Genomic DNA, 13,744 nt, shown 5'->3' with positions numbered 1-13,744 from the left:
TAAGAAGAACATGTGATCAATCATGATATTACATGATGATGTGAGAGTTTGTGCTCCTGCAGTGACGTACAGAAGAGGCTGCTCCACTATCTCATCTGAGGGAAAGACAACAGGGTGGAGATGTATAGATGAAATGAATAATCTAAGTCAGGCATTAATATGGCTGTGTGCAGTTTAACCAGAGCACTTAAGAAAGCGTTGCCATGCACCAACGGTGATGTGAAACAGACGATGTAATGTTCTTTTAACAACAACACCACTGGGGGAGAACATGATGTACTGGCCACTGTGAATGTGCTGTGGATGCAATACATGTGGAGACACAATGAATAAGGTATTTCTTAGAATTTCAAAGCGAGATTATCTGTATACAGTGTGTTCATAATAATGGTCTACAATATTACTTATTTTCCCCTATGCTCCTACCTACCAGTGTTTGTCTAACAAAGGTTAAGAGATGAATGCTCTCTACATTATATCACCAATTCAATTCAGACCGCTTTGTTATTCTAGAGTTGTATACCTGAGGGTATTTCTGAAATCAATGCCTCATCAGTGTCCAGTTTCTTGCCAAATCCTGCAAGGACAACATCCACAGGTGTCATGAAGTAAGCGTTGTATATGGCTGCTGGCTGCTGGTGCCTGTAACTGAATCACTGAATAGCAGCTGTCAGTGACATGAACACTATCAGCATTCAGTACCATGCTGAGTCTATTCCTGTATAACGGCAAAATCTATCGCCACAGTACAGGAGCCCAAAGGGGAACAAAGCCAAAGTAAACACCCGCTGATTTTAAAAACACAGTATGAAGTATATTATCCCTTTTTCAATAAAATGGAAATTCCTTTTTATCAAAATTCCTCTTTTTATCCATGAGGCATAGCAGAGCACAGCAGGTGGATAAACAGAAGCAAAACTTCACAAAACAAATGTACATTGAGAAGAAAACACATTACTGTCAGACGATATGAAAATACAGAGTCAGAGGCAGTGAAAAAAGTGAAAAATAAATTAACAAGCACTGTGAATTGGGCAGATTATCTATCAGCATTTATCCACAAACAACAAAAACCAAAATGACAAATAGTAGTTACCTGGTTGTAACTCCAGCTCTATGAGTATATGTGCCCTCTAACTTTGTTACTCACTTATTGTTACAAAACTTATTTGCACTCACTGCCCAATCAGGGGGTAGCACCCTTGTAGAACCCACCATGCCAAGACTACAAGGAGCGCTGTGTTAAGTGACAGAAACTCCAGGTTGGGCTGATCCAGAGGCACAAAAGGTGAACCTGCAAGTGCGATCAGCACTGTTTGGAGGTCCCACTGAAGAATTATCAAGTAGGGGGGCTCAGACTGCAGGCCCTCACAGGAAGCACTTCACCAGTTGATGGCTATTGCCCATGTTGTGGTCCAGACTGTTGCAGCCAGCCATAAGACAGCCACGGTTGCTATTAAATAGACCCTGCGGAAAATCCAGAATACCCTGTAAAGGGCAGAAAACGTGGACTGAGATCTCTGGCCTTGCACCAGTCTGCAAACCACCACTGTGCCATGTAGAGGGGTAACTGACATCCACTCCTCGAGCAGAGCGTCTTTCCCTCTGACTGTCCACCCTGAGGGACAGAGGGACCGTGCCATCCTGGCAGGCCTTCGGTTAACAGGTCAGGATGGATATCATCATCCTGTGCAGAGCCAACAGAAGTTGTCTGACCATCAGCAGTCAAAAGGGCCTCTACGAAATGTGGGAGTTTAAAACACACAAGTCCAGTATGGGTCTCATGGTCTTACAAGGCCCCCTCTCAGCAGGGATGAGAGGTCTGAGTTGTGAATTGTGCCTCAGAATGGGAGGGGCTGCCAGCAGAGTTGCAATGTGTAATTTGGAGCTGGAAGGCAGGTTAGGATAGCTATTTTTCACTCGCACATTTTTACCCCAGGCCTGTACCAATCACACTGCTCTTAAACTTTTCCTGGGTTAAATGTCTTGTTGGTACAGCAACTGATGTAAAGATTTTAGAATATCCTGCAATTTCTCCTTTGATCTTTTAGCTCTGTTTCACTCTGGCAGCTTTTACCCCTGGGTTTTGTTGTTTTTCAGGGGATAACCCTGCAAACTTGCTGCTCTGGAGCAGGGCCAGCAAGCCCTTAGCTGAAGTTGGGGTTAGCCCACTTTGTGCCAGGATTGTGCCAGTGTGAAAGCCTAGAGCTAACATCTCCCTTAGCCTGGGGCTAAATGCAATGTGAAAGCTCTGTGGTGACACCCCACCTCAGGAGATGCTATGCCTGAGTGTCACTGGGGGTGAGGCAGACCCTGACTTCATCCTCAATGGCGGGCACTGCCTGGTCCCACTCCTAGCTGTCGATAGTGCAATAGAACCCATAAGCCACTTCCAGGGGCTTAGCATTCAGCAGCGAGGTCTGCTCATGCTGCGAATATACGAAGATGGTTTCCATCTTGGGGCCGGCACCTCCTGCAAGGCTAGGCAAGGACTTTGGACAGGCCAGAAAGCTCATTCAGTAGGGAGTGTTGGGCTGCTGGTGCGTCATCATCTCTGAGGAGGGAAGCATGCAGAGGGAGCAAGCAGACTTGAAGAAGTCCTCCTAGGGGAGTGCGAGACAGGACTCGTGGTAGTCAGTCAGCAGCACAGGTGAGACAGAGGAGATGGGAGACTTACTAATAGATAGGATGAAGTTGTTTTAAGTGGATCGCAGGATAATCCATTCTTAAGGTGGCTGAGTAAAGAAATGAGAAGAGCAATGCAGGCGCTGGGGCTTTATAGCGTGCAAAGACTTTTTTCTCAGGTGATGAGATAAGGCTTCGTAAGGGTAGACCAACAGCAAACCCCTTAGAGGGCGGAGCATGTACGACAGAACTATCTGCAGTGTTTGGTGTAATATTTTTGGGAGTGGAATCAAGTGTGAGTGTCCAGTACTGTATATGGTCTCAGTAGTATTACTCAGTGGTGGACAGTACATTTACTTGAGTACTGTACTTAAGTACATTTTTTGAGTGTGTATATTTTACTTGAATATTTGTTGGTTTTTTTTGGAAACGTATGACTTTCACTCCACTACATTTCAAAGACAAATACTGTACTTTTGACTCCACTACATTTCCAGGAAGGTTGTCATTACATTACTTTTAGGCTAAGCAGAGCTTTAAAGTCAGCTCCTGCTGTTTTTTCTTTTCTAAAATGCAATTGGCCACATGCTGTGTTCCTCACAGAAGGAAACCAATCACAGTACCCGCTCTCAACTGGGATTGATGTAAAAGCAGAAATATGTCATCCAGGTGTGCTCTGTAACAACAAGAACAAGCAAGCTCTCCCTCTCTCATTCAAACTAAACTCAGTAATGGTGACGGCAGGAGAAAGACAAAATGAAATCTCAAGATGGTATTATAATTAGAACAAGAGAAATAATTGCAGGTAGGTATCAGGTGGTTTCAGAGAGTTGCAAGGTTCTGTAAAATGCACTGTGAAAACAATATACAGCAGTGTATTGATATTAGAAAATGTACTTTGTAATTTGTACTTTTGAATACTTAAGTATTTTTAAAAGCAAGTACTCTAGTACTTTAACTCAAGTAAAATTTCGACTGAGCAACTTTCACTCACTACTGGGGTTGAGTACTTTATCAACTACTTGTATTACTGAGTATGTATCTGAGTCTGTATGGGAAGACCAGAAATAAGCAGGTTTTGTAGAAGCTTGTACAACAAGCATGTGAGTCGAGTGGAGTACCCAGTACAATGTATGCATTTGCCAGGATGGTCAATTCAGTGGCTCGATTTGTCAGAGCAGCTCAAAGGACATGAAGCATGTTTGTAACAGTGGATTAAGATGGTAAAGCTTCCAATCACAGTTTGTAGTACAAAACCCAAAACTACACACTGTACATAGACGAGTGCAAATCCAGAAAGAACTGCTATCCAACTGAAGACCTGGCCAGCAGGGCTCAAACTTGAAAATGCAAATGCATGTACAAATGTTTGGTTTAATGTTCAGGCTATTTTATATTATTTAACATATTTCTTATTCTAAAGGAATCCTGTGAAAGGACAAAAACAAATATCTGTTAGTCCCTCTCTTTCTCAGGTGTGTTTTCAGTAGTTTACAACAATGGCACACGGGAATATAATGTATATCTTAATATTCCAACCTTTGGTCTCCCAGGCAATACTAAGAAAGATAATTACTCTGGGATTTGTCCACTATAATAAAAACAAAGAACATCTTTGGTCTTTGAATTTAGCAACTGTATCGTTGATACAGAAGAATCAGCACCATGTGTCTAAGGTGTTTGTAAATGCACCAGAAAGATAGTTTGATGTTGTGTCTAGTTCCTGGCACATCAGATAGTGACATTTTGGATTGGCAAAAACATCCAGAGCACATTTAAATAATTAGAAATACAAGCATGTTCATGTTAATGTTCATATGAGTCTATACATTTTTTTTTTTTTTTTTTTTGGGGGGGGGGGGGTATCTTTTTGTATACTATCTTTTACTAAAGTAGTGCACATATCTGACTACATAATTGCTGTTCTGTGGAGAATTTTGCATTTAGCTGGAAAAGGTCAGAATACAAAGTGGAGCTAGACTGATGAATCAGTCAGGACAATATTATTGCAGATCAGAAGTATGTGTATTGTGTATATGTTGTCCATTAACAAGAAATTGTATTACAGAAATGCCAAACTAGGATGATATAAGATAACATAGGAACGATGTACCAGTTACATAGTTTGTCCACCAGAGACCACTGACAACTTGATTTTTCAATTGTAAAATACCACTCCAAATGTAAACAATAATTCTTTTGATATCTCAGCTTGTATACATTCTGGGCAATGTTGAAAACAGCAGCCATTTCCAGTCTTTCTATTTTATTAATAGAGTGTCTTAAAATATAATGCCCAAAAATAACCTAATTACGTTTGAGCATTAAAATGAGTCAGTCAGTAGTCCCAGCAAAATAATGAGAAGACAAGATAATACAGACAGAAGACAGTGTCCCTGCAGATACAAACACCAACACACACTTCTAGCGGGTCATAAGTGATGATTTACAGAATTATATTTACATGACTACATTATTTCTTAGGAAAAGTATACATAACAAGCCTTTAAAAACAGCTAAAATTCAATCATTCATCAAAACTCTTGTTCATTTGTTATTTATTGGGGGAATACCATACAGTTAATTTCTCCACATGCCAACTGAAACAGTTTTTTCGCTCAGTATAATAAATATATAATGAACTCACCAAAGCAGGAGTTGATGAAGCCGTACCAGCTGCAGCCGCTGCGTCCGAGCAGCCACCGTCCGCGGATACTGGAGGCGAAACTGAGCGTTGTGCCGAACAAACACACCAGCATGTCGCTCACACTGATGTTCAGCAGCATCATGTTCACCGGCGTCCGCAGCTTCTTGAATTTACAGAACAGAAGTAGCACGACGAAGTTGTTGAGGAAGCCAAAAGTCATGATGAAGCCCAGCACCACGGACAGCACGACGAAGCCGGTCGGGGAGAGCTTTCCGCTGCCCGCCGGCGCGTCCACCAGCTCCTGGTCATCGCTCAGGTTGAAGCTGTAATTCAGACCAGCCTGACCAGAAAACATCCTGCTGTCCATTCATCGGAGCTCGCCGTCTTCACTTTGGAGCCGTGTCGGTCGTTGGAAAGTTTCTGGAAAGCGGCTTCCTGCTCTCTTTCTCCATGCTGGTTGTCCTCTGGGACATGAGTCCGCTTCAGGTTTTCAAAACGCACATTCCTCCAGTGATGATGAGGGCTGGAAAACTGACACAGAGGCTGAAAATACAATAAAAGGCTACATAAAGGACCACTTGTTACCAGCAAGTTTCAGTGCGCACGAGAGATTTTGATGCCTTAATATTTTGACAAAAACTGTCACTATTCATCACAGTTTACATCTTATGTTAACTGTTGTTTCGTGTTTGTGAAGTCTGTCATCTTCTCCCAGTCAGCATGTTGAAGATGAATTGTAATCCGCGCTCACTCACAGTCGAGACTCCCGGTGGGTGAACAGGGTTGTGTAAAGTGCGCTCTGCTCTGCATCCAGCATCTTTTAAAGGGGACTCTTACGTCATGAGACGTTGGTTTGACAGGGGCCACGGGGGAGGTGTGTGTGTGTGTGTGTGTGCAGGGTTGGGTCAGATTTTTTTTTAAATGTAGTTAGTTGCTGAATACAAATTACATTACTTGATTACATTACATGAAAAAAATAGTAATACAATCTCTTGAATTACTAATTATGTAATCTAAACTGAACAGGGGAGACCTGGGAAGGTATAACCAGGGCCATGCTCCGTCACTGCCACAGTGGCCTTGACGCCCTGCCAGCGCTGCCCCAACTGATTTTGTTTTCTCTTCTGCCTTGGTTTTTATGGTTGGGTATCATTTGTGAATGGTGACCAGTTTTCAGACGTAAAAAGTGATGACTGAATTTTCATTTTTGGGTGAACTATCCCTTTAAGGTATATTAATAATTTCTATGGACGTAAAATCATTCTTTGTTTTTTTTGATGGCCTTTTTGCACTGGCATTTGGCCTGGATGTCCTCAAAGAATTGACAACACTAAAGGACATGTGGTCTTGGCCCTAAAATGATGAAAGTCCTGGCTTGGTAGTACACTTTATTTGCTTACAGGCATAAGCTATTGTGTGTGTATAAAAATAAAATAAGTAAAATTAGTTGCACATTTAATTACCCACACAAGAAAAACCATCAAAGTATCTGTCATAGTGGTATGTGTCTTACTGAGCGGTGGCTACAGCCACCATATTGTGTATTATTTATTAGACAATTGTTTTTTAAAGTCTATTGATTGGATTTTTAAGGACAGGAAATGTGTACATGTCACTGGCAGCACTTCGTAAGAAACAGAGAGGTAAGATTAAGTCTGTAATAATCATGTAATAATGTCCCTTTAAAACAAAGCACAAGGATTGAAAAACACATACAATGATGGTAGAACAAGCAGCAAACAAAAAAGAGACAATAATTTACATTTTTAAGCAATAAATATCAAATACAAAAAACAACCAGAAAACAAAAAATAAAACAAATAGCAGCAGTGATCTCAAAATATGTGAATGTGATGCACCATGAATAAAACCTGATCACATCCTGTCAGGCATATGAGGTATACCATTGAGTTAATTCGACAATCCTTAATCCTACATATTGTTTCCGGTCATGCCTCGGTTTTGGAAGCTGAAGAACATACATGAAGTCCATATGAAGGACAAATGGAGTTTTTCTTCTAAACACAGTATATGTCACAGTTCTGCAGGCCCAGTTTCCCTTGACCTGTTCCCCTTTCTCCCAGTTTCCCTCCTGCCCCTATGCCTCAGTTATTTTCCACTCTTCCTGCCTCTGCTCCACTCTACCTGCCAGCCACTCCCACCTCATCAGCCCAACTCTACCCACCTGCAAGCTCAGCTGCAGCTCATCCCCAATCAGCCCAGTATAAAGCCTCTCCAGCACGCTCACTCCTTGCCAGACTGTTCTTCAGTAATTCCCTGAAAGACTCTCAGCCCTTTTTCCTGGATTGTTTTCCTGTTTGCCTACCCTGCCCGCCTGACTCTCCTGCCTTGCCTGGTTCCTGGATATTCACCAAAGCCTTCTGTTCCTGACCGTGAGTTCTGTCTCTACGTTCCTTGTTTTGCCTGCCTGTCCCTGTGGCTGCTTGGTGAGTCCGCCTGTCATTATTTCTCCACCTGATTCTAACTTCCCTGCTGCTCATTCCCAGTCTGCTCTGCTGCATCATCGGCCTGCACTTCTGGTTCTGGACTCCTTGCCTTGTCGACCTTGTCTCCTGCAAGCCCCTCTCTGTCACTCCTGCCTGCTGTGATACGGAATGGTATGGGTCCGAGGGTTCACGTCCTCCCCTTCAGTTCCGCGTTCAGGCTCAGCTCGACCCAATCCCTGAGTCTGAAACCCCGAGACTTTGTGTGGGCCCCGAGCCTGAAGAACAAACTGTTTCCTGTGTTTCCTCGTCTGCTTGAGTTCCTGTTCTGCTTGTGTGCTTCATTAAATTTCATTACCAGCTATCCCAGTTTCCTAGTGTGCTGCTTTTGGGTCCTAAATACACCCATTATAGTACACATGTTGGAATGCAGTTGCAGAAGACACGTTAAAGACTGAGAACTATGTAGTACTGAACTGAGTTAGTCCAGACTAACTGGTCCAGTTAGACCAGTAAACTGTTAACACTTTCTGTGTTCAGGATTTTTTTCGGTGGATCTCAAACATGGCTCAGTGATGTGATGGCGCCACGGATTCCCAACACTATATAAGCCCCACAAACCAACATATGAATAACACTACCTCCATCTCCCTTTCCCCTTACCTTCCCTAACAGTTAGTTATGAACGTACTTTGAAAACTCTCAATCCTAATAAGCACAGCAGTTCACTTCAGATCCAACAACCTGACATGGACTGGGGGGGGGGGGGGGGAGAGAAAAAAAAAAAAACATCCTGTTACTGTCCTCTGGTGTCCAGTGAAGCTGTTAGACAAGTATACATGTTTCAGGTCATTTTCAGGTAGCAGTGGTGTTTGACACTGAGACAGCAGAGTGGACACACCCCCAGCATTTCAGAACAGAGAACTGATCTTTTTTGAATGATTTTGAGACCTAATTTTCTATACATAGCTATTTTTAACTATTTAAATTTGGCTGGGCGATTAATAATACATGTTTCTGTGGTGTAACAAACTCAGGACACACAATTATTGTTGCTTTACAGTATCTTTAAAATAGTACCTAGTAAATGGCAAGCTGACTGAAAAACAGGAACTGCATGGTTCTATTTACAATTGTTTTGAATTTTATGCTGTGAAAATGAATAATGCAAGTTATTCTTAATCCAAACTGCCAGTGTTTGAACACACAAAATACAAATGTCTCTCACTCTACTGACAGTGAAAAAGTTTTATATTTGGCTGATATGTTTACTTCATCAGCATGATCCCCAGATCATTTGACTCATCACAGACAGAAATGCAGATGTGGAACTTGTGCATATAAAAAAATAAAAGAAGAAATATACAGTAACATAAAAAATGCATGGGTGGGATTACCCCTGAGGGCTTGTAAAAGGAGCCCATTGAACATTGCAATTAATAGCAAACTATGCAGGATTTTCCCAGAAAACCAAAAATAGACTCATACAAAAATAATCTGTCTCAATTATTGTCAACAACCCACCAGAAGTTTGTGGCAGCATCTGTCCACAGGGACCCGCTGTCCTCCTGTATCTTCTTATTCTCTGAATATCCAGCCATGCTCAGGACACTTTACCAACCAAAAACATCAGAATTTGACGTCCAGGGAATGAGACTCAACAATCTATATCGAAAGCTGAATTTTCTGTTTACAATAAACCAGGGGTGTCATCAGGGTAAATCCTAGTGAACTCAGTTTATTACCTCTTTGAAATTGGGATGATGATTTACTCATCTGTTTTCAGATCAACTGCATCAATAAGAGGGGAAATGGTGAGTAAACAACACCTTATTTACCATTACACCTCTACATGTTATAGAGTTCAAATAGCAAATTGGAGCCATAGACTGTGCATTAAATAGGTTGTTGGTTTTTTTGTATTTAATAGGTATAAACATCTCCAGCTTCTCTGAGATCATTAATGATTTCTTATGACTCATAAACAGACACTCACTCAATCTGTGAATATCCAGCATTAATTTAAACTCTAATTAACGTGAATCTTGCAAACAAAAACAGTTATTCCGGCCCTGAATATAAATTTCAAAGAGTAACAATGTGGCTGCAGCGTTGTTGTCAGAGAAGCAAGTATTTCAAGTTAACATGTTGAATCGATCTTTGACGACATACAGTATTGTGATATGATTTATTACAGTAAATATGTTAAAGATTTCTCATTTTATATTGCTATTGTCTTTTGATTTTCTCAGTATATGATCAGTTTTATTTCTGTATTTGGAATAATTAAATGATAATGATAAAAATAATAACATTAATGATAGGTTTGTCCTTGCACTTATTTCAGTGCAATGCAGCAAGTACAATAAAGGCAGCAGTTGAGGTAAATACTGTTGGTATTAAAACAGAGGCAGATTGAGAATAAATAGTTTAAACAGTGGAATACACTATATACGGGTGTATATTTTTAAAGGTTGGTAGTGAAATTAAAGCTTAACAGATCCCTTTCACAGCAGATTTGTCAATCATTTGTGCAACCACTTGTGTAACTACTATATATTGTCATTTTCCTTATTAATTATTTGCATTGTGTGCACTGAAAGCCAGAATTCCTTATATGTGTGAACTTACAACAACTAACATTTAAATATGACTCACTTAATACATAAGAGTGTTCATGCATTGTCCCCTTCAGTGGACAGTGCAGACTAAAAATGTCTCCAAAGAACTGTCTTTGATGGATGAGTAGGCAGCTAGACTGGAAATAGCGCTAAAAGAAAAAAAAAAACCACACACACACACAAGGGACTGTGTTGGTGTGGGCACGGGAGGCTTCAATTAATGAGAGAGGACGCCCAGTTTGAGTCATACATTTATTCGTTTAGAGGCTTATCAGAAGCCAAAACACTGTAATACTATGGGACTGGATTCTACAGTTCTGGAAGGTTATTATATTGAAAATTGTTTCACCCATTAATGACCAAGGAAAAGCCCCACAGATTTTTTTTTCTGATAGAAGTGGATGTACAGATTTTGTTGTGGAAAGTATGTTGACATGTGGCTACACATGACAAAATCAGAAATTTTGATTTCACATATTTATCATGCCTTAATTGGTAGACAAAGCTGATTTTTTAATTAACATTAATTTGCAATGCTAAATGTGAGATTTACACAGGATAAAAGCACCTATTATTGAAATTTAAGTTGTTTTGAACCCAATGATAACAAGTGTTTGATAAACCTCCTTGTCAACCTTGTAACTTACTATTTTCAATCATGAGTCACATAAGGTTACTCATTTGATCGTTTTTCACAAAAACACTGGTGGTGCAGGTTATTCTGATCACATGTACAAAAAACATGTATGCACTTAATGACCAGATAGACTCAACTAAGAAATAATCAAAAAAAGATTTTCCAATCTAAAAACCCATATCATCTTTTTACAGCCATTGCTATTCACTCAGGGACGTAACTCATGCCACTTTCATGCTTTATGATACATTGCTGGTAGTTGTAGGTACTGCTCTGTTGATTTTTTTTTCTTGAGAAAAGCGAACTTTCCCCTTGAAACATTGTCTTAAAATTATCCACAGATGGTCATGTCCCTCCAGAATAGATTTCTCCCTCCTTCTGTTAAGGAAAAGAAATTAACCTCTTCAAATAGTTAATTGAAGCATTACTGACATTACACAGCGCTGCCTTGATCGCTGTCTGGCGGTTGCTGTTGTTGTTGCTGTTGTCACTACTACTGCATTGCATTGCTGTAAATTTATGCCAGCATAGTGTCCAGTACTTATATACTGTAATATTTCTGAATATTTTCAGAAACAGTATGCACCTCACGTCCTATTAACTTCATACTAAGGTTTCAGACATGCTAAAAAAATCTCACCTGCTGCTTTGCATATCTACAGGGGATGCACTTTGCTTCATGTTACACTACCATGTTTCTACATTAGGACAGAATGGACATGTGAGTTTTGTGGACACCATAGTTTATATGCACTGGGAAGGAGAAAATGAAGTGATGTATTTTCATTCTGCAGGTTCACCATTCAACGCCACTAAATCCTACACACTGGTCCTTTATAAATCCTTTAAGTGACAGACTTCACAGTCTCATATTAATATTGATCCATTCATAATCAAATGTCACTCCACTCAGACATTTCAGTCGCTCATTCATACGTCCCTTCACTCTTCTCAAAAAGAGGACCAGTTGCACTTGTACACTTTTACACTCACCAAAGCTCTGTGCAGTGAATGTTGTCGTAACCTGATGTTTATCAAAGAAATCATGTTGAAAATGTGCAGGCTGCTGATAACTCTGCTTCCAGAAAAGCCCAGTTTCCTCATAACTTCAACTTGGAATGAAACATGTTTTCTTACTCCATTTCCTTTTAGAAGAAAATAATTCAAAGCAAAGATGTAAGGCAATTCAAAGCTGGAGAGCACCACTTTCCTTCACAGCCAGCATCTTCTGATTGCATTTTGAAGGCGTTAAATGTGCAATTTAAATATGTTGCAATGAAAAGTGCAAGCTAAGCACAACCCAATAGCACAGCGGCGAAACCTAGCCTGCTGCAATCACAGAGCCTGAGGCATTTAGATAAATTATGATAATAATGATGCTTAGCTCCTTTCTGTAGTCAGTGACAGTTTGTAGAAAAAATCAAGATGAATGTTATTACTGTATTTAGAGGCTCTTGTTTTTACTTTAACTTATAAAATACATATACTGTGACATAGCAGCAAATGAGCAGTAGATAGAAGGCTGCTAAGTCTCTGTACTTACACATTGAAGGAATATCATAATTTTGTTGTTCTTTGTTATCACTGTTGGGTGGTTTTTATAATGCAACAGTCCTAAAGTCCAAACATTCAAGCTGCTGATGACGTCTAGTAGAGCTTAACGATAAAGCAGATCATTATCTGCCTCACTTTGATATTCTACAATCAATTTAAAGTAATCTTTTCTGCATTTTCTTTTCACCTCTCTTCCACAGTTTGAACCTCAAGGAGAGATAGTAAATGTCTAAATCAAAATCATATCTGCTCACTCTGGTTGGGGCACATAGTTTACTCGTAAAATGGTTGAAAAAAGAGGTCAAAAGGCGAATGAATGAGGTGGACATAGAGTACAATGTCCATGATGATTCCAAGCACAAAGCTGTCTCTGTTCAGAAAGATGAAAATATTTCAGATTTCATGACTCAAACCAGACAGTCTGCACAGCACCTGAACATCAAAGGATGTTTTATTGCTAGTCATTAAGCATCGACTGTGTACTTCTCCCCAGCAGGGTTTTGTTATACATGCAAAAAAAATATAAACCCAACACTTTTGTCTTCGCTTCCATTTTTCATGATTTGAAATAAAACTTGTAAGATTTCTTCTGTTCATACAAAAGTTTTGTTTCTCTCAAATTTGTTCACAAAATCTGTTAAAAAATCATGTTAGTGAGCACTTCACTTTTGTCAAGATAATCCATCCACCTGACAGGTTATTATTATTGCACAGGTGTGCATGGGACTGGTCACAATAAAAAAGCCAGTCTGAAAGGTGCAGTTTTATCACACAACACAATGCCACAGATGTTACAAGCCTACTGTTTCCTGTGAACTGAATGTTCAATTCATTACATAAGTCTCCGATGTCATTTCTGAATTTGGCAGTACATAAAACCAGCCTCCCAACATCAGACCAGGTGTAACCACGCCAGCCCAGGACCTCCACATCCAGCTTCCTCACCTGCAAAATCATCTGACAGCAGCCACCTGGACCACTGATACAACAGCTGGTTTGCACAGAGAATCTCTGCTTAAACCATCAGAAACTGTTAACATCTGCATATTCCTCTTTCTCATCAGGATGTTGAGGTGGCTGCAGTTTGTCATCGTAACCAACTTGAGTGGACAAGCTCTCACTTTCAGTGGTGTCTGGCACTATGAAGAAGTGTTCTCTCCACAGACCTGGGCAGATGGCAGACAGTTGTATCAAGGTGTCAAGGTCATTTATTGTC

General features: G+C 40.3%; 1 protein-coding gene across 1 annotated transcript in view; it reads right to left on the bottom strand.

Annotated features, from left to right (window-relative positions):
* tmtops2b (teleost multiple tissue opsin 2b) overlaps nucleotides 1–6,048 on the bottom strand; it is a 42,560-nt gene extending 36,512 nt beyond the window's left edge. The window contains exon 1 of the mRNA XM_084724755.1: nucleotides 5,273–6,048. Coding sequence (XP_084580881.1) covers nucleotides 5,273–5,639 — 367 coding nt within the window. The 5' untranslated portion in view covers nucleotides 5,640–6,048. The remainder of the gene's footprint in view (nucleotides 1–5,272) is intronic.
* Nucleotides 6,049–13,744: the final 7,696 nt, after the last annotated feature.

This window comes from Lutjanus erythropterus, chromosome 8 (genome assembly GCF_056507025.1).
Source record: "Lutjanus erythropterus isolate fLutEry1 chromosome 8, fLutEry1.hap2, whole genome shotgun sequence".
Lineage (NCBI taxonomy): Eukaryota > Metazoa > Chordata > Actinopteri > Lutjaniformes > Lutjanidae > Lutjanus > Lutjanus erythropterus.
This window is presented reverse-complemented; position numbering and strand designations above follow the sequence as displayed.